The 26,099-nt window shown below is 39.7% G+C and overlaps 1 protein-coding gene across 1 annotated transcript; it reads right to left on the reverse strand.

Moving 5' to 3' along the window:
- Positions 1-756: 756 nt before the first annotated feature.
- On the reverse strand, positions 757-24,593 carry SLC17A5 (solute carrier family 17 member 5; the record flags this gene model as incomplete). The annotated part of the gene is made up of 11 exons (XM_081997344.1): positions 757-894; positions 2,463-2,553; positions 7,361-7,508; positions 9,141-9,273; positions 11,939-12,097; positions 12,966-13,084; positions 14,297-14,383; positions 18,553-18,640; positions 19,147-19,380; positions 20,806-21,002; positions 24,533-24,593. 11 exons carry the CDS (start codon positions 24,591-24,593, stop codon positions 757-759), a joined length of 1,455 nt encoding a protein of 484 aa, XP_081853470.1.
- Positions 24,594-26,099: the final 1,506 nt, after the last annotated feature.

Genomic DNA, 26,099 nt, shown 5'->3' on the forward strand with positions numbered 1-26,099 from the left:
ACAGAGTTGCACTGCTTCTTCTTTGCACAGATGAATAAAAATAAGGCCTATTTAAAAAACCTGCACCACAGAGAACAGTAATACATGGCTTATTCTGTCAGTCACAACGGTACATTTTACTTCCTCATTGCTCTGTATCAGTTGTGAAGCTGTATTCATGAAACAGGGAATGTTTACAGATTGAAAACTTGTGTGTAATAGAGAATAAAATCATGTGTGCATTTCTTAGACATCCATTAAAACACTGACAAAATAAAAGCATTATAAAAGACTGTAGAAAACTAGAGCTCTTCTAGGCTTTTAAACAGCAAAAAACCTATCAATCTCATCATGGAAATCAAAACACTTTTGGGTACAACCTTTTGCATGCCATTCCTCCATACAGTGCTACATAATCACTTTGCTTTTTCCTCTCATTTCAGTGTCAACAAACATCTGCCTACATATTAATTCAGAAAATATTAATTAAAAACTGGAAAGAATTGGAGCCTAGTACACCGATTTAAAATGTTTTCTCCGATCATGTGTTTGATATCAAGTCCTAGCATGAAACTATTACATTTAATCCAAGTAGTTTCTTGTTAGGAAATAGCACACATATGCTGTCAAATGATTTTCAGTACAAAAGATATACAGATAAAATATTTTAACTGAGAAGCTCTGAAGACTCTAGGCATCAGTAGGGAAGGCACTTTTCCGGTCACATAATTCTAGCACATTGGGATTCAGCACAGCTTTGGTATTTCAACATCTCCTTCAGTTTCTATGCAAGTGATATCCACTGACAGCCCAGTCCTGAACTTCTCCACTTGCAAATAATGCAAAGAAAATTGCTCCAAATAGATTAATAGATGCAGCAATATAGAAAACAGTCTGCCATTCTCCCACAGTATTCTGTCAAAAGGCAGAAATAAAACAAGAAAACGTGCAGTCAATTTGCAGCTCCACACTCAAGAAAAAGTATTTTAAAACCGACGCTACAGGCCTTGCCTATTTAAATGTAAATTCTATTCAGCATGACTTCATAGCAACATAAAAGCATTATAAACATAAAAGATCAAATCATCGGTATAGTCTTTAATAATACAACTTACACAGATAGTCCTATCAGAATTGCATTAGACTACTTGGATCAGTTTATCATCTGAGATGTAGAACCTTCGTATCAAAATTCACACTAAGTGTGAATTCATCAAAATTTGCATGAAGGCTACATAAATTCACAGAGAATGTTACTGTAAGGGGAAAAACTACTTTGCTTTCAAGTCAGGTGATCCAATGGCTAAAGTGATCTGCACTAGCTGAAGTGCTCTGCAGTGTGCAGTAAGCTATCCTTAATGACTACTACATGCATATTCCAGAATCATAAGCTTTTTAGCCCAAACAAGGTAGCTATCTTTACTCCAATTTCAAGAGGAATCCTCTAAATTCTGGTATTTAAGAAAGGCCTTAAGACATGGGTAACAAAGAACTGTGGTTTGTTTGGGGGTTGGGTTTTTTGTTTCTTCTTTTCTAATAAAGAAGCAATATCTGTAGATGTCTTAAGGGTTTTTTTTTTCTTTTTTTTTTCTTTTTTTTGTTCCAGGTGACTACTGTAGCAACTTGTAAACATACTTACTACAAAAACAGAATAATACCAGAACAATGCATTAGTATGGGGAAAAAAAACCCAGAACAAACAAAAAAAATCCCACTTGTCAAGATGTCTGCAAGAACTAATTTGCTTGGATTCATGTATTAATATTCTCATCTTATTTTTAAGGAAATCGTTGGAGTGATCATCAACTCCAAAAATTCAACTGTATCAACAAACTTATTCCTCCCACCTTCCTTTCTTAAAAGATTTTAGAATAGTTCATATAGTTGATTTAAAAAAAAAAAAAAATCAACTCCTCACTCCCTTTTCTACCCCAAATCACCCTTTGACTAAACCGTCTTGGAAGTCAAATCTAACACTGTTCAAGTTAGGTGTCTTGTGAAACTAACACATCTTAGAATGTATGCACATTACAGGATTAGGACAAATGCATTATAAAAACCACACATTTGAATCTAGTTTCTTACTCATCTGACAAATGCTGACCTTACAACTCAACACCTCACGTGAGAGACTGATTTAAAACACAAGTATGAACTTGTCTTAATTTGGTAAAATAGTACCACAACTGTCTCATCTAGTTGGCATTTTAACAGTTTTACTGTGATAAAAACATATTAATTTTATTCCTAGAGAACATACGGTGTGAGTCACTAAAATTTTGAAGTCCTACACATTTTACCTTTATTTTCCTGATCACAATCAGAAGAATAAAGGCTAGGAATTAAGTAATTCACAGCCAAGGAACAATACGATTTACATATATAACCCAGATTTCATTTAATGACTGCAGACTTGAGAAGACAGAATTTCCATTCAATGGAGATAAAAATATAACAACTTAAAAAATAATAAGCAGGCTTACATTATGAGTGAGGTTCTTGGCAATAACTGGCCCCACCATTCCTGGGATAGTAGCAAAAGAATTTGTGATCCCAAGGAGAATTCCAGCATACCTGCAAGAGAAATTGTTAACGCTGCTTATTAACTTATCCTGCTTAGCAGTCATGGAAACAATTTTGCCTAACCTGATCACATAGGCCTCATCTTGATTACACAGACAAATTGAAACACAAATATTCCAGTGGAAATGGCTTGCTTTTATTCTAGTAACAAATCACTGACAACTGGGTACATACATTTTTAGGGATGTGGTTTAGTGGTGTGTTGTTTAGTTAACCTAACTTGTCAGTGTTAGGTTAACGGTTGGACTCGCTGACCTTAAAGGCCCTTTCCAACCTAAATGATTCTATGATTCTATACACCTGTATTTTCCAAAGGCTAGTTATGGAATTTAATTTAAATTACTCATGGCTCTGCTCAGGATCCATAATCCAAACCCACATCCCCTTTGCTAAACCACAACCAAACTGCCTGGAATGGATCCATCAGAGAAGTTAGAGAAGAAACATTGTATGCCTTGAAGTGGAAAGACAACAAGGAGTATGATAGAGTGCTCTTTGGCAACAATAAGAGTTGGTTCAGGTATCATGGCTAAAAAGTGTCTGCCAAGAAGGCAATATCACCAGTGCAGATGGGTATCCCCATATGTTCCAAAGACCTCAGTTCAGAGCGCTGTGGCAGTCCTTCCCTTCAGCTTTCTGTGGGTCAAGGCCAATCGAAAACGGGTCTGACTTAACCAGTTTTGCTGGTTGCCATTCCTGCAGCTCCATTCTGAGGTTTCCTGTTCCATGAACATGTTGCTCTATCACACACATGTGCATGCATATGCACCAGCGGCCATAAAAACTTGCTGGGAAAACCTGGTAACTTGCTTAATATTAGAGTTTCAGCACCTCATCTCTAGGCAATTAAAGATCTCTCTCATAGGAGTGTTGCAATACTGAAAAATCATGTTTGAAACTGTACCACACGCACAGACTTGTGAGATAGACTGACAAGAAACAAGAGCTAGACATTCTACAGCTGAGCTTAAGCTTCCAACCACCAGAGCACAGATCCCTGTGGTTCAGATTTCCAAGCTGGATTTGCTGGTTGAAGGATCATACAAAATACTAATAGTTGCAATTTACCACAGGAGAAAGGAGTTATCTCCCCAGCCATTGTTTTAGGCTGTTTAGAAGAGTGAAATTATGTCCTCACTGATTTTAACATAACAGAAATATAATTTCATCTCTAAAGAGAGATGGATAGCTTTGACGTATTATTTACCAAAACAAGTGAATTCAACCATACAGCACTGTTACAAAAGGTTGTGATATGCGTATCCAGTCCAATGATACTAGAAAAACATGCATTTTTTTCCTAAGATAGTCAATTATCTAGCCTACTAGTTGATTTTTTCTTGAAAACATATCTGTTTAAAGCATGACAATATATTTTAGACTGAGCTCCAGTGCCTTAATTAAAACTATCCTTATTTCTTATAAATGTGGCATGTAGTCTTCTTATTTTGGAAAGTGTTTAAGAATTAATAGGCCTTTACGAAGCTGAATGTGAAAGTGTAGAAGTTTCCCTTAGGCAGATAAGCACATACAGCAAAACTCCATTTAAAGTTTTTAAGTAGAACCAAATGCATTTTGTCTTCAACACGTTTAAGCTCTACAATACTGCTAACACACACTTTCAAAAGTACACATAGTTTAATAGCTTCCCTGGTCACCAAAGATCTTTGGCAATCAGGTGCTGGCTAAACGCCTCTAGTTATACCCGGTGTTTCTGACATAGGTTGCATTCCTGATAATGCTCACTGTTTCATGTAGATAACTGCTATGCCACTCCCTCAGCACAGCGGAGCCTCCCATATGAAATCCGAAAGAAAAAAGTGATATGTCTGTAGAGCAAAGCTAATAGTAAGCTGTTGGTCACATTCCTATGGCATAGTGGGGATAAGCAAATACAAATCAACTTGCAGAGCAGTTAAGTAGTAAAATCAAGAGTAAAAAAGCCAGATTTTTTGTGAAGTGTTTAGTGTATAACAGAGCCACAGGAATATTACAGGGGCTCATGGTAACAGCAATCCTAAAAATTGTAATCATGGCAACATATTAATGTAGATTTAAAGAGCTAGAATAGAATATATTTTCCCCACAAGAACAATCTTGTCTCCCTCCCGTCTCTGACACCCCCCTCCAATTCAATGAACTGATGGCATAATGAATAGATGTTAGAAGCCAAAAACACATAGCAAATATTATTTTTCCTTCAGTATCAGTATCTTCATCCACCTTTTCCTGTGAATATAAGAATTTCTTTGGTATAACGCAAGTTTTAGTAGCAACAAGGGACCATTTGCTATTCTAGTCAGCATACTTTGAACCAATTAAAATGGGCATTTGATGGCATTTTGAAATTGCTTTGAATCACTTCTAGTTATTCTAACATCTTCAGTAAATTAAAAAAAAAATCAAGCTCTGGGTAAACTCTTAACACAGTTTTCCTTCACACTTTTATGCAGACCCCATTTTCATATTTCTACAATTATGTCAAGCATTCCCTTGAAATTGTGAATGTCTGCCTTGGCCATTTCATCCAACAAAGTTCAGACAACCACAAAAAGTTAAGTAGGGGAAAAAAAAAAAGACTTCTTTTTCCCTCTCGCCTTAGATGTTTTTGTATTTCAACCTTTGTTACAAGGACATGCCATTTTCCTCCTGTCTCTGTTTGGACAGATTTACCCTGAAATAAAGCATGCACATGCTGAATAGAGAATTACCAATTTCAATAAAACAGCATCCACCCTGACCATGTTCCCATCCATTTGTGGCCATACGCTTCTAGAGGTAATGATGGGCCGAAGTTCCTGAACTATCAGCAAGACACCTGCCTCTCCTGCACTGGTGATCAGTGTGCTCCCTTCAGACTATCTAAAAGAAGGGCTAGAGGAACTTGTCTGGTTTAAATGCAAAGGGAATAAAAGCAGGACTTTGTTGAGGACAGGAAGAATAGAGTGGGATTTGGTCAGAGCGATCAGCAGCAGTTCATGTGGTGAATCCAATTATGCCTGCTGACAAATATCAGCGTCACACCACATGATTTTTCTCTTGTGGCTTTTTTCAACACCTAAAATACTCTGTATACTGTCATACACAAATTCACCCTTGAAATAAACACATTAGAAATGCAAAGTGAAGTATCTCTCAAATTAGAAAACACAACACCCTAGTTCTGGAAACCTCAGCCATCACCTGCATGCAGATGTTTCTTGTGCATATGCCTCACGGAGGCACACACTGCAGTTGCATGATTTCCTTTTTCCTGTGACAGTTCTGTTGCGCTCAGTGGACAAGATGAATTGTACTCACTTAATGAGCACCATTTAATATTTTGTTTCACTTCACTTGCTCAATGCGTGGACCCAAGCTTTGCCTTCTGCATACTATTCAGCTGTTGCAAGTAAAATTTTAATCATCAACTGCACAGACATCCAAGTTCTGCCATTAAGTAACTTACAGTAGTAATGTCTTTTTCACATTAATGCTTATGTTTTGTATTTGAAGACCCAGAAACATAAAATAATTCCAACTCGTAGCCAATGTTTTACATTTTTAGGAAATTAACTGCTGTAGTTCTGCAAACCTAAGCTTGAAACAGAAGTTATACAATGGCCGCATAACACCCCAGGTGTACTGCTTTAACTACATCTTCTAAATTCATAAATTCTACTTGATTTAAAACAAAGTTCATCACAGAAGCTATTCTTTCTTTCATATTCAATTCACAGTTCAAGCTGTTTATAGCTAGCCACTGACATCTTCACTCTTGCTTGCTACCTAATCTCACAATACCAAGATTAATTGGGCTCCCACATTTCACATCCATCTGTTAAGTCAAAACTTGCCCATCACTGCGGATGTGACCGCTGTCCTTCCAATTGCCAAAGCCTGCATACCAACTTCACTTTGGATCTGAGGTCCCCCACATAAGTTGTCCAGTTCTTAAGGATTTTTTCCTAGGTAACATCTCTATAAAATGTTTCTTTCTTCTCAACTCACACTTAAACTCTTTTCATCTTACACATTAATACAGAAGCACTCTCTTCTTTAGTCATAAGGTCATTTGACCCTGCTATCTAAGTGCTACTGCAAATAGGTAAATGAATGACAGAACAAAGTATTTGACTTTTACCAGTGCAAAGAAAGCTTATGTGGACTTTCAAAAGAATACACATACACTCATGCTCTTCAGGAAATTGATGGATCTGTCAGGTTTTGAATTTGTACCACATTGGAGAAATTACAGCCTGAAGTCTAACTTTCCATTCCTATAATTTAGTCGTTTAATCCTGTACATACAGGATTCATTATCTACTGTTAACAGGTCACTTAGTCATAATGAGATTCTGACACCAGTGCATAGAATATGTTTTTCAAATACAAATAATTTGCCTGTATCACAGCGCTTAAATATGGTTATAGTCATGCTAAAGATAGATAGTTCTGATGGAAAAGCTTAAAAGAGTGAAACACTTAAATGTATTGCACTGTTACAAAAACATTGTCCTATTAAGATCATTAATGAAATAGGACAAAAATGTAGTAAATGTAATTACAGGAATTATATTATTTATTACTGCAAGATCAAAAATTGAGTTATTCTAAACTGTTGTTCATATCCTCTGCCAAACTTGTGCTTTTTGCAAATATAGTGCTTAAAGTTGTAAACCTGAGTCATTGTCAGTGTTTACACTCCAGGACTGTACAGCACATGGTCCATCGCTAAATCTCCCAGGCACTCCAGCAATACAAAAAAAGTGGTCATAAATGTATAATGTGCACTAACAATAGCTTCAGCCATACTTACGAAGGTGCTATGTCCAGATGGTTGATGCTGTAGCCAGATGTACAAAAACCTCCTAGTGTTGTTGATATGGTCACAAATGCAACAGCCAGTGCATAGTTGCAGCCTATGAATCCAGCTGCTACTAAGAACACCGCAGGTCCAATCATTCCTTTAAGGCAGAAATCTTAGAATCAATGGATTTTTAATAGGCAAGACATTAAGACCCTCTAAACTGTGTATACATTTTCTATACAACTTTCACCACCACCTAGTGTACAGAATGCAGTACTGCACTACATGCATTACAGCGGGCCTGTGCGGAAGAGCAGATGCGTTGCAAACCTGTTGCTGCCTCAGGAAACAGTGGCCAGACCAGAAAATTCCCGCTCTAGCTGCAAAGAACAAACTTCAGCTAGATAAAAAAAAATAACAAAAATCAACAGATACTGAAAGTGACTTCACAAATTAATTATTGTTATAGAAACAATAGAAGTCACACTGACACTGGTGGGTGAACAGTGCACTGCAAAGAAACTACCCCCATTTAAGTCTCTAGATTTCAGGAGCAAACGCTGACTTCTGCAGATCATAATAAAGCAGAGCTGGAAGCATTCATACAAATACATATGTATACATGTATGTATATTTCTCCTGCAGACACCTTCTAGAATGAGCTTTATTTCACATTTATAAGATCTGAATGTCTGGTACATCTATACTGGAGCCCGCTGTACAATTTAGAGAACCCAGGCTAGCTTTAGAGACGCTACATCAGGTACTGGAAACAGCTTAGCAGCCATCACGAGCTAGCGCGTGCCACTTCTGTCTGCAGTTAACTTTGGTACCCATTTTCCACTACCAGAGTTGGCCATTTACATGACCTCATCATGACCTCTGAAAACAGCTCCAAGTACATGCTTTTGTTGATGGGCCAACCTGTGGAATTGAACTTGTTGTATGTACTTGGTTGTGGAGCCCTGCAGTAAACTGGATCACCAAAATGGTGTAGGCTTAAAATATGAAAAATGCTTGAGAGTTTATTATAAGAGCCGCTTTAAAGAACGAAATTGAATCAGCAGAATTGAGAAGGCAGCAAAGATGGGCATACATCAAGCAGGCTGCAACTTGTGTGTATCCTGTGCCTTATCTTTTTTTTCCCCTTCTTTCCCCTGCCCCCTCTTTTAATCAGCAATCAACTTCTCCTTCCTAAATACATCCTTTTACTTGTATTTGTTAAAAAACTGATCTTGTTGATCTCTTGGTGATTTCAGATCATCTCTCTTCCCAAGTAGTCAAGACCATTTTGGATTCTATTTGGTCTTCCTACCCTGGTAGCAACTGTAAATTTTGCAAGTGTATTCAGATTCAGTTACTTAAGTCTTAAATAAACAGAACACTGAACAACACAAGGCTAGGAATAGGCTCATGCAGACCAATATCCCATCTCAGTTTGAGAAAGGCATTCACAAGGTATCATTCAGTAAAGCAATTATCACCACTTTAATGGTGATTCTACCTGATCACTTATTTAATCCGTTTGCTTGTAAGAATGATGTATCTTGACCTAAAAAAAGCTTTTGGCAATCTCTTATCATTCTCTTATCCAATAGGCTTACTTTTTAATGGCAAAAGATAGAATTTACTCTTGACAAATTAATGTACAAATAAAGTTGCTCCTCTCAAAGCCATGCACAATCCTGCCTAATCTCACAGCAGAACATCACACTACTCTCCCAAACCCTTCCTTTTTCCCAGACTGATACTATGATATGTTTCAAACAGAGATGATACTTGCACCTACCTATTAGGGTAAAACATTTGCGAACACAAACAGTTGACAAGTTCTGTTTTTCCCGTAAATAATCAGCAATTTGTCCAGACAGAATTATACATAACCAGCAGCCAAAATAAGGTAAGGCAGATAAAAAACCATTCTGTTGAGGAGATAAAAAAACCCAGCAAACAAACAGTTAAAACACTGAAATGGCAATTCAATATGCTGAAAAATCACTTATGCTGGAGCATTGAGAGAGACTGAACCAGAGGTGTCAAAACGTCCATCCACATAACTATTCTTAGTATTACCGTAAGAAAGAGACCTAGGAAGCAAAGTATTTTAAAGTTACCAATGTGTAAACTCTCCATTGCATGACTTAACCCACAACTACCAATGTAGCCAGACCAAGAACTCAAAGGTTTAAATCAGCAAATGGGTTCAGGAAAAAGAAAACTATGCATGAAGGTATCTTGTGGACATTAACCTCCTCATGCAAGTTTTCAGAAACACCAATTTCAAGCAGGACAGGCTATCAAGTTAGTTACTAAAGTAAGTGGAAGCTGTAAATATTATTCAGAATTTTGAAAGCTATACAGAATCTCAGAGTTTTGTACTACTACAACTCTTCAACATTACATTATCCCATTATCTATCTGCTGAAACATATGATGCTGGCTGTAATCAGAGACAAGATACAGAACTGCGTCTTTCACCACATCCAGGCTGGACATCCTATGATCCCAAAGCAAAGCTATTATTCAGGACCTGACATTAGTTACACTGAAGTCACTCATTAACTCCCATTACTTTAAACCAGAGCTGCTTAGAGACTTCTGCCGGATCTGCATGTTTTTCTGATAAGGTGAAACAAAAGCTGCCTAAATTTACAGCCTTTCCATACAATTATGGATAATTACTGATAACAGAGCTATAATTTGACCTAATCTGTGGTTAAAAAGAGGTATTTGGATAGCTAGTAGATAGAAATGCTGTAATGTTTATACACTATTATAAAAAGTATATTTGTCAAAGCAGCAGCGAAAGCTTCCCTAGGGAATTTAATTCAAAGTGAGACCAAAACCACATCCCTACCTGAAATACACTCTGTCAGCACTCAAACATATTGCCTGTTGGGCTTCAATGTTCAGCTTTCAAAAGCAGTAAGTAAAATTTTGAAAAATAGAAGATAGTCTCAGTAATTAAAAAAAAAAACCAAAACATTTCTTTTGAAGCACTGTTCAAAGACACAGCATTATTTTTAACCAGTCCCTTTATTAAAGGATAGAAACTGATGGACTATACAGTAGCAACTGTATAATATTTTAAACAGTAATGCAATTGCCTCCTAAATGTGTGGCAACAAAGTTAGTCCAACACTATTATGCAAGCTTTTTCTTTTTTTTTTTTTTTAATGTTCACAACAGTCAGTACTCCAAAAAGAAGAAACACAACCCAGAGTCATAGGAAACCACTTCACAGCAGAACCAATGCAATGGTGTTTTACAAAACACATGCAATTGAGGGCTGTGGTAGCAAATGACTTTTACAGATGTTTACACAGGTATTCCCTCAAGAGGCATAATAAGGAACCCAACCAGCAACTTCAGCTAGTTTTTTACGGCCATTTTGCAGCTTGCCCTACTGCGACCTTCTCTTCTAACACTGAGATTCCCCATCTTTTCCTCCCAAGGTTGCTGGCAGCACCTCTTTCTTGCATGGTGAGCATCTCCAGTTTGCTCTAAACCAGCCTCATGTATCAAACCAGGAAAAGACTATGCTAAAGTTCTTGAAATTTCTGAGCACCTTTTCACTTGAGCTGTACCAGCTTCTCTGGGTAAACTATGCTATCACTGAAAATTTTTCATTAACAGAAGACCAGTACAGTCAAGTAATTGCTATAAATAAGAATGATAATAAACATATATTTATATTATAAATAAGAAAACAATAATACTCTTCCACCCCATAATTTTTCCCAGATAAATAATCTCATTTTAAAAAAATTTCCTTGAAAAGCACTGTATCTGGACCTTAAGTCTACAGTTTTGTTCCACCCTATTTACCTTACTAAAAGAAAGGTATTTTACCTCTGGTGCTCTTTGAGGAAAGGAAAGAAAGTGACAATTTGGAAAGGGATCCAATCAGATTGAAGCCTCCCCTCCCATTTTTATTGACCCTCCCTAAAATATTTTCAAAGTGTCACTTGTCCAAGGATTTTCTTAGTTTTATTTTTCTTTTTTAACTGCAAATGTTCTCCTTTATGAGTGAGCAAAGTAGTAGAAGATAGTATTTCAGAAGCCATAAACCAAGCTATAAAATCTGAAACAATCTACAAACCATATAACAGAGGAAAATATTTTTATAGTTATTGTTTTAAATCAGAGCAGTTAAAAGCAGGTAACATGCATCTACAAGCAGAAAAACAAGCTCAAAAGCATTAAGTTAAATTGTAGAATCATCATAGAATAGTTTGGGTTGGAAGAGACCTTAAAGATCATCTAGTTCCAACACCCCTGCCATGGGCAGAGATACCTTCCGCCACACCAGGTCACTCAAAGCCACATCCAACCTGGCCTTGAGCACTTCCAGGGATGGGGCATCCACAAATGTCAAATATGTCCTGAAAAAAAGTGGAAATTACAATACCGGCAACATTTTTGATGCATCCACTGAATTGTGAAGATTTGTTTTACCATTTCCTGGCTATATATTTATATTCCAAGGTTCTTAAACAGGTTCCACCATTCTAAACAACAGGGAAGACCTCTGTTATTTCATTTCTTTAATTCAGAAGAAAGTGACTACATTTTTATTTATCTCACCTCCTGTGCATCAAATCGCAGGATCTCCTTCATGTATGTGGGCAAGAGCGTAAGAAGTGTGTAGAAAGTCCAATTATAAGAGAAGTGTGCCACAACGATAGCCCAGAGTGGAAGGGACTCCAGTATAGGTCTCCAGGGAACAGATTTCTGTGTAGAAAGCTAGCAAGCATGAGGCAGAGAAAAAGGGAAGAAAAAGAGTGATCAGGACATGAACATTTACTAAATACAGTGTTTTGACCCTATGCAAATCTATGCTTCTCATTCATTCTGAAGGGCACAAAACGGGTCTCAGTCAATAGATGCAAGTCATCAGCAGTGAATGAATTACTGCGTTCAATTCTCACTGAAGGTATACTAATGTATGTTGCTGCTCTGTTGCTTACCATTGCAAAGTAAACCAATTATGTTTTGTAACCAGAATTTCAAAAAGCATGCCTTCCCTTGTTGAGATTTGTTGCCTCCTGCTTTCACTATAAATGATTAAACATTTAAAGTCACCCCTCACATGTTTATTCAGCTGAATCTTTCCTACTCAATCCTAGATATTAACTTTGGTCTCTCAGCCAGCTTCACACATTGTAAATACATATCTCCAGTCACAGGGATAAACTCTTACACACACTTTAGGAACAGGCTCATTAGCATTTTCAAAATGTTTTCTCCACAAACAATGACCTCTTTCTTACTCTAGATGGCACATTGAAAAAAGTTGTAAAATGTTGTATTACAAACTTGAAAGACATTATACAGGTCAGGATCTAGTTTAAAGAGAAGCGATATACTTGAGCTTTTTATTTAAAAGCACCACAACAACATCTGTGACAAAAGGCATTATTACAAATGCTTTGTTTGGTTACCGATTGTTTCTCACTTACACAACCACACTGTATTTTTTAGTTTTGTTTGACAATTTCTGCCTCTATCTCAGATTAAGGATGTTTTTCTAGACATCAACAGAGCATGGCACTAATGACAATATTTATAGTTTACGTTCTTAAGTAAGTATGACTATACCAAAGTGCTGTACCTGATCTTTTAGAGAAGAGAGTATATATTCTCTTTCATTATGTGAAATGCTCCTGTGAGTTTCTGGTGTATCACTAACCAACCACATCCAGAAGAAGAACCATAGTACACCAAGTGCACCTATTGTTGGGAAAAGATAGATGAAGAGATAGAAATGAAAACATAAGCAATTATATCGAGTGAATAACTCTCAGATTATTTAGTTAGAAGTTTTTTCCAAATACACAAATAAAATTTTAATGAACATTATTTTTTCATCTACTTACAAATAGTAGTTCCCCAAAGTGGCTTAACAATGCACCTTTAGAGGTAATAAACAATAAAGAGGACTAAGCAGGAAAGTGTTTCTTTGTGGGGTTTTTTTCCTTCCTCTTGGAAGTGCCTCATACAGCAAGAAAGATGCATACACATACATATTGTATTTTTATCAGTCACATGGAACAGCCACAAAGGATATGGCTCACCCAGCGGAAATAAAAATTCACATTAAGTTTAATCACAGAAAATACTTTGTGCACACACACACAGAATATCACTACATACAGCTTAACTGATGTACCAATCCTCCTTTTCTTTTTTAAGCTAAACCCCAAAACTGTCATCTGAAAAAGGTAACTTCTCAATAGTCAGTCCAAATCAACTGTACTTTTATATAACATTGTAACTTATTTCATTTTGTCCAATTCTTTTTTTGAACCCTTTTTATTTATACAAAAAGTGGAGGTGGTTTTGTTGAGGAAAGTGTAACCACTGTCTTCTATTCCAATTCTCCCTTCTCCGTGCAGAATACAAAACAACTCAGACATGTAAATAGCATCAGTTAGATCTATGACATGCTGTTAGAAAATATTTTCTGTGTTTGAGCTTCTCCTAGAAGAAAACTCACAGTAAACATACTATGCCTTGCATTTTGGGCATTCCTGTGACTGCTAGAGAGATTTTCCACACAGTTTCCATTTAAAGCAGCAGTAACTTTTCACATGTTCTTTCATTCAGAGTAGAAGTTTGTTCCTGGGATTAAAGTTATTAACTCAATTTCACACTTCAGATAAGAAATTTCAGCCTGTTGTTTCCAAGTGGCAGGAAAGTTAAGAGCATTTGACTTGTACCAGCTTTTCTCCAACCTGAGACAGCTTTGCTCACTGGAAGCAAGGCTTACATAGCCACACACAGGAATCTATTTAGCTTTAAATATCTCTAGTTTCCCAGGAGGAATAAAATAGCAATCCTACATGTCAAAAATTCTAAAAACTTAAAGTAAGTTTTATAATATATCATGCTTTTCAAAAAGAATATGAATTGTACGTTTAATAATTAAAAATACTCACTTACCAAATATGTAAAACACATAAACCCAGTTCATATAGTAGCAAATTAAACCAGAGAGTGGCAGAGAGACAACAGTTCCAAGCTGTGCACCTGTGTACCGAAAGCGAAACAAAGTGGAAAAACAATAATTAGATCTCCTATGGACCCTTTAAAATAAGTGACATTTCACAGTTATTTTATTTTTCTGTAAGAAATCATGCAGAAAAGATTTGTCACCACCACTAGAGGGCTGCCGTTTAACCTTAAAGAAACACAGGCACAATAAGCTGCTTTGGCAGCTTCAAGTAAAGAGTGACAGAGCCCTAAGCATCCAAAGCAAAAAGCAATAAGAGACAGGCATTCTTGGTACATTCATCTCCAATAAAGCAACGGCTTTGGTACATCCAAAACAACTCAAATTAGTCAACTGGCATTGCTGCAAAACAAGAGAGAGCTGACCACAGTACAATTAAGGACCCAGCGAGGTGTACTGGTTTTGGCTGGGATAGACTTAATTTTTTTCACGGTAGTTAGTATGGGGTGATGTTTTTGATTTGTGCTGGAAACAGTGTTGATAACACAGGGATGTTTTTGTTATTGCTGAGCAGTGCTTACACACAGTCAAAGCCCTTTCTGCTTCTCACACCACCAGCGAGTAGGCTGGGAGTGCACAAGAACTTGGGAGGGGACACAGCTGGGACAGCTGATCCCAGCTGACCAAAGGGATATTCCATACCATATGATGTCATGCTCAGTAGATAAAGCTGGGGAAGAAGGAAGGGGTGGGACACATTGGGAGTGATGGCCTTTTGTCTTCCCAAGTAACCGTTACACCTGATGGAGCCCTGCTTTCCTGGAGATGGCTAACACCTGCCTGCTGATGGGAATCATAGAATCTGTGGGTTGGAATGGACCTCTAAAGGTCATCTAGCCCAACATCCCTGCCTTGAGCAGGGACATCTTCAACTAGATCAGGTTCCTCAGAGCCTCGTCCAACCTGACCTGGAATGTTTCAAGGGATGGGGCACCTACCACCTCTCTGGGCAACCCGTGCCAGGGTTTCACCACCCTCAGTGTGAAAAATTTCTTTCTTATATCTAGCCTAAATCTGCCTTCTTTTAGTTTAAAACCATTACCCCTTGTCCTATCGCTACAAGCCCTGCTAAAATGTCTGTCCTCATCTTTCTTCTAAGCCCCCTTGAAGTACTGGAAGGCTGCAAAAAGGTCTTCCCAGAGCCTTCTCTTCTCAAGGCTGAACAACCCCGACTCTCTCAGCCTGTCCTCATAGGGGAGGTGTTCCATCCCTCCTATCATTTTTGTGGCCCTCCTCTGGACCGTCTCCAACAGGTCCCTGCCTCAGGAAACCCCCTGTGTACCAAGATCTGCCGCTCCACTGTGGGTCGAACTGGCTCCAGAGCAGCTCCCCTCAGTGATCCCTTGGGAAGTTGTGAATAAATTCCTTGTTTTGCTTTGCTTGCATGTGCAGCTTTTGCTTTACCTATTAAATTGTCTGCATCTCAAACCACGAGTTTTCTCACTTTTACCCTCCCAATTCTCTGCCACATCCCACTGCAGGAAAGTGAGCAAGTGACTGCGTGGTGCTTAGTTGCCAGCTGGGGTTAAACCATGACGGGGGGATAATATTCTGACTTGATATAATCAATTTGCATTTCTCGTAACTCTTACTAGCTCCACAGAAACAGGAATGCTAGAAACAAGAGCCAGAAAGCACTCATATAACCAGCAGGTTCAAATCCCATGGCCCCCAAATTCCACAGGGTACAGGCAAGGAAGAAGGGAAAGATGAGCAGATTCCAGTTTGGATACAAGCCAAAACCAGGAAAGGACTATTCTCAAGTTTATAACTCAATATATATTTTGCAAAGGATGGTGTATTCCCCCCACCCCAAATCTAAACCAGAAACAACCCATATTATTTACACACTTAGGAACTCTTACTGGTGATAAATAGTAGACCTTGTCTCTTAATGTTAGTTATACGATCACTTATCTAAAGCTAATCTCAACTCAGAAAACATTATATTATGTTGATACGCTGGCTGCCTTGATTCCATCTTCATGGAAACAATTTTTATTTGAGGCACAAAGCTTCAACCACGAGCAAAACCTCCACATACTTCATGCAAAATATAAATCAAAATAACAATTACATATAACTGCAATCATATGTTCTCTTAGAAAATCAACATGATCATGATTAAATAAACCACAGACCACATGACTGCCAACCATGAAAATGTGGGGAAAAGGAAACATTCTGCTAAGTTTACACAATATCCATTCACAGCTGCTCACAACAGGCAGTTCAAGGCCACAGCCTCTTCTCACTAGTACGCTAGCATATCGTTTCACAGGATACAAAAGAAGAGTTTAAAAGCCCACAATTGTTAAATGCAGTAGATGTCAGTCCCAACTCTGCGCTCCCTGCTTAACTCTTGTGCCAGCTCTCACATGAAGACTTCTTTTAAAGCAGATTTAAATTGCTAATATGGCAGAAAACATTAAAAAAAAGGAAAAAGAGAAAAAGCTTCCTGCTTTAGGTGGGTTAAAGCAGCTCATGGAAGGGTCTGATGAATACCTGAAATAGCACAAAGGAAGGAATGAGAAACTTTGCTAAGAGGGAAGTGAGGAAATGTCAGGAAGAAAGGATTAGGGCTTCATTCCTGTTGGCACAAGCGAGCGACCAGGCTGACTTAAGTCCTTGAGAAACTGTAGCCACAGTTTATATCGTATAGCCTTGTCTTCTTGATGAAGCCCAGGTCAAATAAGAAAGCTGTAACAAATACTGACAAGAGTGAGTAAAACAAACCATTACTTCATTAAGTGAATGCAAAATTTGTCATCCTCAAAGAAATTATATTATAAATTTTGACTAGTAAATATAGAAAGCTACAGTTTTCACCTGCCCCACAAATACTGCATTGAGCAATGTGACTGACCAATAAACCCTTAAAACAGACAAAGGTTCAGTGAAGATGGGCAAGAGCAATGGGTCACAGGATCACAGAATCACTAAGGTTGGAAAGGACCTTCAAGATTATCAAGTCCAACCATTAACCCAATGCCACCATGTCCCCTAAACCATGTCCTGAAGCGCCACATCCACACATTTTTTTAATACTCCCAAAGATGGTGACTCCACCACCTCCCTGGGCAGCCTGTTCCAATGCTTGACCACCCTCTTGGTGAAGAAATTTTTCCTAATATCCAATCTAAACCTCCCCTGGTGCAACTTGAGGGTCCATGAGCTCAGGGAATAATGCAGGGTGTGACTGACCATAGCTGTTGCAAAGAAAGCTGATTATCTCAACACAAAGGGGACCAGAGGGTGGCTTTTGTCTTAGATAAAGAGCTATGTCAGTTGAGTGGATCAGCTGGTGATTTAAATAGTTCAGGGAGAAACATTTACAAGTGTGACTGTCTCCCTGAGTTAGCCAGACCGGCATGAGGGGAGTGAATATGTGGCTTAGCTCAACATAAAGTACAAAAACTAAACAACTAATAACAGAATTTCTAACAGAACAACAGATTTGAGCTGCCTTAAACCCATGTATTCCTTTCCAGCAGCTGGGGACTCCCAGTGTCATAATGGTGAGCCTATTAGAGATTGGTAATGCAAATGTGTATAACATTTAAGTGTTAACTTACATTCGTTCTGGGCTTTCAGTATATTTTGTATTACTCTGCTAAATCAAAAATCCTGTGTAACATCAAATAACTTCAAGTAAGTAAATTTGGTATCAAACATTACACCTTCCATGTGTAGCATATCTAAAAGAATCTGGTCAGGGAGTATTGGACTCTGACAAGGAGCTCTTGTAGCAATACCTGGGACCTTGGACACTTTCTACCCTGAATTCCTCCAAAAACACTTTAAAAAAACAAAACCATGAAACAAAACCCAACCAACCAACTACCTCTGTCCTGTGATTCTGCCCCAGCTTTTTTGTTCCAGATACTAAATCTCCTTTATTTACAGTATATTCTATTAATTAGCTTCACAGTAACTCTTTGCACTACTTTATACCAAAGTTAGTCTGAAGTTTATACTTAGTTGCAGATCAATACCTTTTCTCAGGGTTAGAAAAGCCATGAATAAATGAAGATAATGAACGTAAAGCAAGATTTAGTTCAATGATATGTCTTCCAGATTAAATGCTGATTAAAATTTATAATATAAATCCCTTTGATTTAAGTCAATCCTCTCTGTTACTGCAGTAAAAATGCATAATCCCGTTATCAGCGTGGGAATTTCTCACCTGCATATGAAATACTAAGGAGCTTGCTGCGTTCCAGTGGAGGCGCCCAAGATGACCACATTGAATGCATAGCTGGGAAGGTAACACCCTAGAAAACAACATTTCATTCTGTTGAAATACAACAATTTTAGAACTCCCTTAAACTTTGCACGTTTCAAAGCATATTTCATTAAAAAGCAGTAGTAGAATCTGTTAGTTTCTTGTTTAGCAAGAAACCACTTTTTAAAAGTGTGCAAGGCATGAGAGTAAGTAGGCAGAATTAATTTCTCATGCTTTTGATTCTGTATATACTGGACAAGATGTAAGAATACAAACAATACTGTTTTGAGCTCCTGGTTTCTGACAAATGAGAAAGGATAATTCCAGTTTTATCTCAAGTGTGTTCACAAATAAAACCTTTTTCTTATTCAAAAAGCTTAGGCTAAAATCGAGGGCAAATCTTTTAATTATTAAAAAAACCCTAAAAATAAGCTACTCAAAATGAAACAAGCCATATGCTACTCCAGCATACTGACACCCACAACGTCTAATCACTACAATTTATTAATAAATTATTTGGATACATTTTTAAGTTACATGGAGAAAAAGGATTACCTCTCCCAGTCCTTCCAAGGCTCTGACAGCTATGAGGTAGCCAACTCCCAAATTTGCAGCTAAGGGAGTAAGCAAAGTGAATACAGAGGTACCAAAGATGCCAAACCCCAGTAACAGCTTCCCTCCAATTTTGCTTGCAAGATATCCTCCTGGAATCTGAGTAATGATATAACCATAGAAAAAAGAACCAAGGATCCATCCCTGAGTATCAGCATCCCAAGAATACTTTTCCCCCTGCAAAGAGAAAAAAAGCCCAAAATGCAGTAAGTTAAAAATAGCAGTTTCTCTGACCATATTTTATATAACTTTGATCCATCATTTAGTCCTTTACACCTAAATTATAAACCTTTCATGGCCTCCTCCCTAGGGTCTCCTTCCTCTACATACATCTATACTGCAATCAAAGTTGTGCTGAAAGCTAATTCAGGTAGTTTACAGTCTGTCCAGGCATATCTAGCCCAAGCATGAAAATCATCACGTGAAATGGAAGTGCTCGGGCAGTTATCCCTTTTTGAGTTCTAAGCAACTTGGGTTAGGTGACACAGGTACAGACTACGTAGTCTGCATGACTGTGAATCCCACTTCTGTATCGCAGTGTGGATGTTCTCACAGGGTCTAGAAAATGGCTTTTCCTGCAGAAAATTTATGGACAGAAAAGCAAAGAAGGAGATGCAGATGCTTAAATTTAATATAAAGAAAGAGAGCAGTCAAGGACAGGACTCACAAGAGTAGGTGGAAGAATGTGATAAGCACAACAAAAGGACAGTGAGTTTAGCAAAGTAATAAAAGCAAAGATGATTGATATAAGGAGCCTGAAGCTAGAAAGGAAGTCAGCAAGAAGTCATGAAGTGTTGCCCAATAAAGTGATTTTGAAGTTTGGGATCACTTCCAAAGCGCCCAATTTATGAGCATCTAAATAAACAGCATACATTTCACAGAAATGGTAAGACAGAATCTTCTTCCCATAAAGTTCACAGTTATCACTTACTTGTGATAAATAATAAATGACCTCTAAACAAGCAAACAACATGAAGGCAGGACGATGGCAAGAGTGCTTGGTAATAAACTTCAACTATAAGATGAGATCTATGCAAGTTCAAATTCACAAAGTTGTTTTGTTTGTTTTTTTAAAGCATTTTTTCATATCCAACAGTTCAGTTAAGAAATGTGATTTTAAGGATTACTGGAAGTCAGAAATATGGGATATAAAGACAAGAACCATAATCTGGGAAAGAGATCAAAGAAGCAAGGAGAAAAATATTACATGTCAATTTGTAATGAAATTTCATGCCATTGAGACTGTACAAAGAACAGGCAAATATGGAGAGTGATGTGAGCTCTGACGCATATGTGACAGTAACAGTTGATCAATGGCATATAAAAGTGAGTCATAGTAGATCTACAAGGTCAGATTAGCCAATTTGTAAGGAAAGCACAGAGAGGATATATGTAAAAAAACCCGGCCCTGAGCACAGTACTTCTGAATTAGCTAGACATTTAAGGCTATTATTTTCCAGAATAGCTTTAAAAGAACCACTGAAAAGGCCATCCGGTAAAAGCAGCCTATTCTCTTGCCACTTAAGCATGAGTCATCAATCACAGACTTCTTTGAAAAACACTTTCACATGCCACGTTACAGAACTATGTTTGAGAGCTCACCGTTGTGTTGCGAGGAACATTTATGGTGGAGGAGTGCTCTGGACACACATTGGAAGTTGTATTCTTTGCCAAGCTTGTGTTAGGCTCTACCATATCTACCAGAGCAACGCTCAGGTTCACACGTAATGCGTACAGGAGGAAGAACCCAAAAAAGGCCAGTAGTGCTAGGTTGTAGCGAGCTGAGCAGCATGCAGGGACTGAAATGAGAGTGAATGCAATATTTTTGTTTTAACAGAAACTAACAAAATATGAACAACTGATATCAGTTTCTACTAATAGTCTCAGAAATGTATGGGTAAGAAAAAAATAGGCAAGAAAACAAGCTAATTGTTCCAGTGTTAAGGAGTGTATTCAATAGGGGTAGAGGATGAGGGTGGGGTAAAAAAAGCAGCCCGCTTTTCTACTGATATGCGAAACAAATGTAATTCTGGTTTCAACAACTGGTAGCTATCCACACAAGTGTAGGGGCTGCAGTGGAAATGTGGTGTGTGATCTGTGGAAATGGATTTAGAAACATGGTTTCAAAAGGCCTCTCCAAAATACAGTAATATTTATTCAAGGTAGAACTTTACACTGAAAAAAATCTCCAAGACTAGCGGGAATCCTGTCACATACATGAAAACAGTTCAAGAAAAACCAGAGACTCTTAAAGTAATGTTAAAGAACAGTCATTGAGATCCCACCAGGCTTTTTTCTAGGACAAGTTTGCCTTCTAGAAGTTTGCTTATAAAAGAATATGCATTTGCTGGCAGCTGCCAAAAAGAGAAAACTAGCAGAAAGGGGAATGGCAAACACTGTGGTGACACTGTGAAATAGTAACAGTTTCCCAGTTGCCCAGTACGCCCCTCTTCCACAGTCACCACACAACAATGAAGTTGACAAAGGAAAAGGAGTCTTAGATTCAGCATAAAATCTGTGTTGTGGCATTAAGCCAACTCTGTCAGCTGTTTAAACCCAGATATCAGAATTTGCACTGTAACACAGTTATTTATTCCCTTCTATAGTAGAACACAGCAGCATTTGGTAGAGATCATTCATCAGTACCAGAACATTCAGATCAGAGTTGAGCTGTAACTTGTCCAGCACATCACCAGTGGCAATAAATTTTGTATCTATACAAAATGTAGTTTACAGCTCTGTAAGGTACTCTTTATGAACCGGGGATGTCTGAACCTATGGAGCAGAATTGTTGAGAAACTACTTGAAGAAATCTGCTGAATTTACAAATAGTTAGGGTGTGGAGCTTCCCCCCTTGTGAGGAAACTATTGTGCTAACGGAAAATTTTATAACCTGGACATCTGAAACTCTGGAAGGGTTGGGGATCAGCACCTGCAGGTATTACATCCATCTACAGCGATCCTATATGACTATTCAGAATTCAAACTATGAATAGAACAAGCATATGTATGAACAACAGGACTGACTGGAGCTTTGTCTGCTACTGCAGCATGTCTATTGACTAGATTCTCTGATCTGCAATAACAACCAAAAAGCATGCCCTCGTGGACGAGCTACCTAAAGACCTTCCCCTTCCCAGTAATTTCCTTGGGACAAGGAATGAGCCTATGTGATTTTGCCTTTTTCAGTGGGGGCACCAAGAGAGCCTTTGTGCCAGACCGTATTTTTCATGAAAGTAGTAGAACTTTCCCATTTTTTAAGTCTCTAACCCTGACCAACTTTATGTGAAGTTCGTTAAGGCTGCACAAGTTGTTGAAATGACACAGAGAGGCTGTATTTGCTATGTTCGTTTAGTAAATGAGTAATGAGGCTACTGTGCAAGTATGCAAAATGTCTTCCAGACCTGCAGTAATTGCAAGTCTTGCCTCAGCAGTGTTTAAAAAGGGCATATCTGATTTTTAATTGAAATGAAGAAGAGCAGCCAAGATTTTATTGCTTGCTTTAAAAACAACAGGCACCACGAGCAGGAAGTGCTTACTGCACAAAAGCTAGTCAAGCAGCTTCACTGTCCTTTATTGTTGTTTAAAAAGCAATTTGCCTTAAGCAGAAAATGTACAGCCATATAATTTATAACAATTAATATAACTACAGGTAAAGCTATTTAACCTTTCCACTGCCTGTATTTGCTGGTGTTAAACAATAATAACAGAAGGCTGAATATCACACCGATGAAGTAACTCTTCCTTGGAAATGCAGATTAACTGGAACATCCATTACTCTTCCTCTGGAAGCCTCCTACTGGTATACACCTTTTCTGGAGAGCAAGCTCCACAAAACAGATGTGCAAGAAATTCAGATCACTAATGTCAGATTTTTTTTTACAACTGCCAATAGCCTAGCACAAAAATCAAACAAACATGTAGATCTGCAAATATGAAATTAATGGCTGCTAAATTATTACTTCCCTGACTTTCCACTAAGTGCATTGGCAATGCCTGAGAATATTAGATAAGTTAACAGAACAGGCGATTCCAGAGAAGATTCCAGATGCATTTCAATCACCCACCCCTTCAGGAGATTGCCACAACCCAAGAGACCCAGACATTCACCCTAAAGTTTAAGGCAGTTAACCATGATGTTCAAGGTCTTACCTTGATTGGTAATCTTGGGTCCTACGTCTATAGTTAATTCTGATTTCATGGGCATGTTTTATAATGCTGTAGCTATAATTGAACAAGATTCTTAAATTACAGTTTAAAAAATAGGTCTGTGCTGCAAGTTCCACGGCAGTTAAAGGAAGTTGCTCTTCTACTGTATTTTTCCTTGTGGGTGAGGTGAACCACCTCAAATGGAGCATGATGCATTGTGCAAACTTAAGAATGTATTGCTTTAATAACTGACTTGAACTCAAGTTTCTCTCTTTCTGGCACTTTAAAGTCATTCTGTCAGCAGCCCCTCTCGCTGCATTATACGTTTCCCAAGTAGGTTAGTGTATTTTTGCATGACTTACGGAAGAAACTTAAAATCTTACTTTACTCTTTATAGTTCGTAAGTTCTGGGAAAACAAAACAGCGCAGACAACCCCCTAAACATGTTAGCTCTGTTGTTAAGCCCTGACCCCATAATGATCCTCCTCTCCTATAATTACCTTCGTGCCTTCTTCCACCTTCCTTCCTCTCCATGTTTCCTTAACAAGTAATTAGTCTTACTCAAATTCTGTTTTAAAATGAATTTCCGCCATAACCTCGGTGGACCCTAGCAGTTGTTAAGAGTTGTTAGGCCGGCATTTAAGCTGGAATTACCCACTTGTCTTCACTGAAGAGATACCAAGCCAAGGGCAGGTATTTACAGGCGAATTAAGTAACAGGGCTGCGGGCCTGTTCCCCGCCATCAGCGCCGAGGACAAAGCCCCGATCCCTGGCAGGACGCGGGGCCGTGTTTAACCTACGCTCTCCGACACCGCCGCTCCCGCAAGACGAAACGCACCTATCGGCGCGGGGCGGCAGGTGAAGCCGCCGAGGCCGCCGAGGCCCAGGGGCGGCCGTTACCCTGACAGGGGGCCCGCGCGCGCCAGCGAGCAACGGCTGCGACAGGCGCGGGACCGGCCCCCCGGCCTCCACAGGGCCGCTCACGGCTCCATGGCAACGCGACGCCGCGGCACACGGTTGCGCTGCTCCGCCGCTGGGGAGGCGCCGCGGCCCGGCCCTCCCCTCACGGCGTCGGCGGGCACCGCGGCCCCAGGCCGGCGGGTCCGCAGCGAGGCGGGAGCCTAGATGAACACGGCCCGCTGGGGCAGCTGTCCCCGGTGCCGCCTCCCGCTCCTCTCACCCGTGCCGGGCGGAGACTCCTTCAGCAGCGGCGTGCGGTCCTCTCCCTCCTCGGTCTCCATCTCACTGCCACCCGGACCCCGCAGCGCGCCCAGGGCCAGACTGCCAGCCGCCACCGCTGAGAGGACGGGAGCGCCGCTGGCCGCGCCGCAGCCCGCCCGCCCCGCTCTGCCCCGCCGGCGCCGGGCAGCGGCAGCTGCAACCCCCGGCTGTCATGTGACGGGCGCTGGCTGGCGGAAGCGGCCTCAGCCGCAGCGTGGCGCCTCTCCCAGCCAGCTTTTGGCGGCCATCTTTGGTGAGGGCAGGAGCCGCGGCAGCACGCCCCTGCAGCACGAAGGCGGCCTCTCCCTCTTCCCCTCCCGCGGGGCGGGGCGGGCAGACTGACGGGGCCTAACGCCCACCCTGAGAGGCGGCTGGGCTGCGGGTGTCGCTGTGCGGCCTGTCTCGGCTCTTTTGGGCAAAGTTCCTCATAATTCAGACAAATCTCATCAGGCGAATCACGCCTCCCCTTCCCCAGACCGCCTGCCGCTTCCGTGGCAGCCGCGGGGAGGTGGCGGGTGTGAGCGCGTTTCCAGCTTTGCTCTAATAAAAACTCCTCAGGCTGCACGCAGCGAAGGAGCGCCGGGCCGGGGAGCGTTACCCGGTGACGGCTCCTCGGCACGGTGGCACGGCGACCACGCGTGGCTGCGTGGGAGGGAAGGCGAGTGGCTTCTCGGTGCAGGTGAATTCTTGTCCGAATTGGGGAAGACCCGCAGTGCGGGTGTTGGTTTCTCTGTAACCACTAAAATGCCCAGCCGCTTATTATAATTATTTATAGTAATAATTTACAGTATCTGCAGAGCAGAACCTTTTCATCCTGCATGCGTGCGCAGCACCCAGTTCCTGGAATGAGGCCTTTAAATGTACCAAATATAGATGAATATGCATCAAGGCATATGTGACAAAACTTTTCCTCTCAGAATCAGTGGTTTTCGACCTCTCTCAAAGCTAACAACAGGGTAGAGATCTTTTTTTACAGGCTCTTTTTACAAGCTACCTCTGCCCGCCCGTGCCCTTGCCAGGGCTGAGCGCTGAGTCATTTTGATGACACTGCCAGTCATCTGCTGAAACCATTGGCTTTGCTAGATTCCCGTGCCACCATACTGATGTGTAAATAACTGCCTGGAAAATTTTGCGTACTGGAAAACGGAAGAATGTGAAAGATTCCTGGCAGCATACTCAGCTATATTGTTTCATGCAAGGTAGATATACTGAGTTTGCAAGTATCAGTACAATGACTGCAGCTGTGTGCCGGTCATACCATATTACATCTATGCAAACATGTGAAGCAAACCATTTCTGTTCCGGTTCTGAAATTGATGCTAAGTGCCTTCTGTGAGTCAAACCTACCTGGAAGTCACTCTTACAGCCAAAATTACAGAATGAAAACCAATTGCTTTATTCTGACAAAACACACACCAAACATATTTTGCAACATATGTGAAATATGAAGATTTGTTTTGTAGTACTTGAAGGCTTTAGCTTTGCATTTCACGCATACTGTACTCTTCTTGGTCTTTCTGTGCATA

Source organism: Phaethon aethereus (assembly GCF_964289735.1).
Source record: "Phaethon aethereus genome assembly, chromosome: 3".
In the NCBI taxonomy this organism is placed as follows: domain Eukaryota; kingdom Metazoa; phylum Chordata; class Aves; order Phaethontiformes; family Phaethontidae; genus Phaethon; species Phaethon aethereus.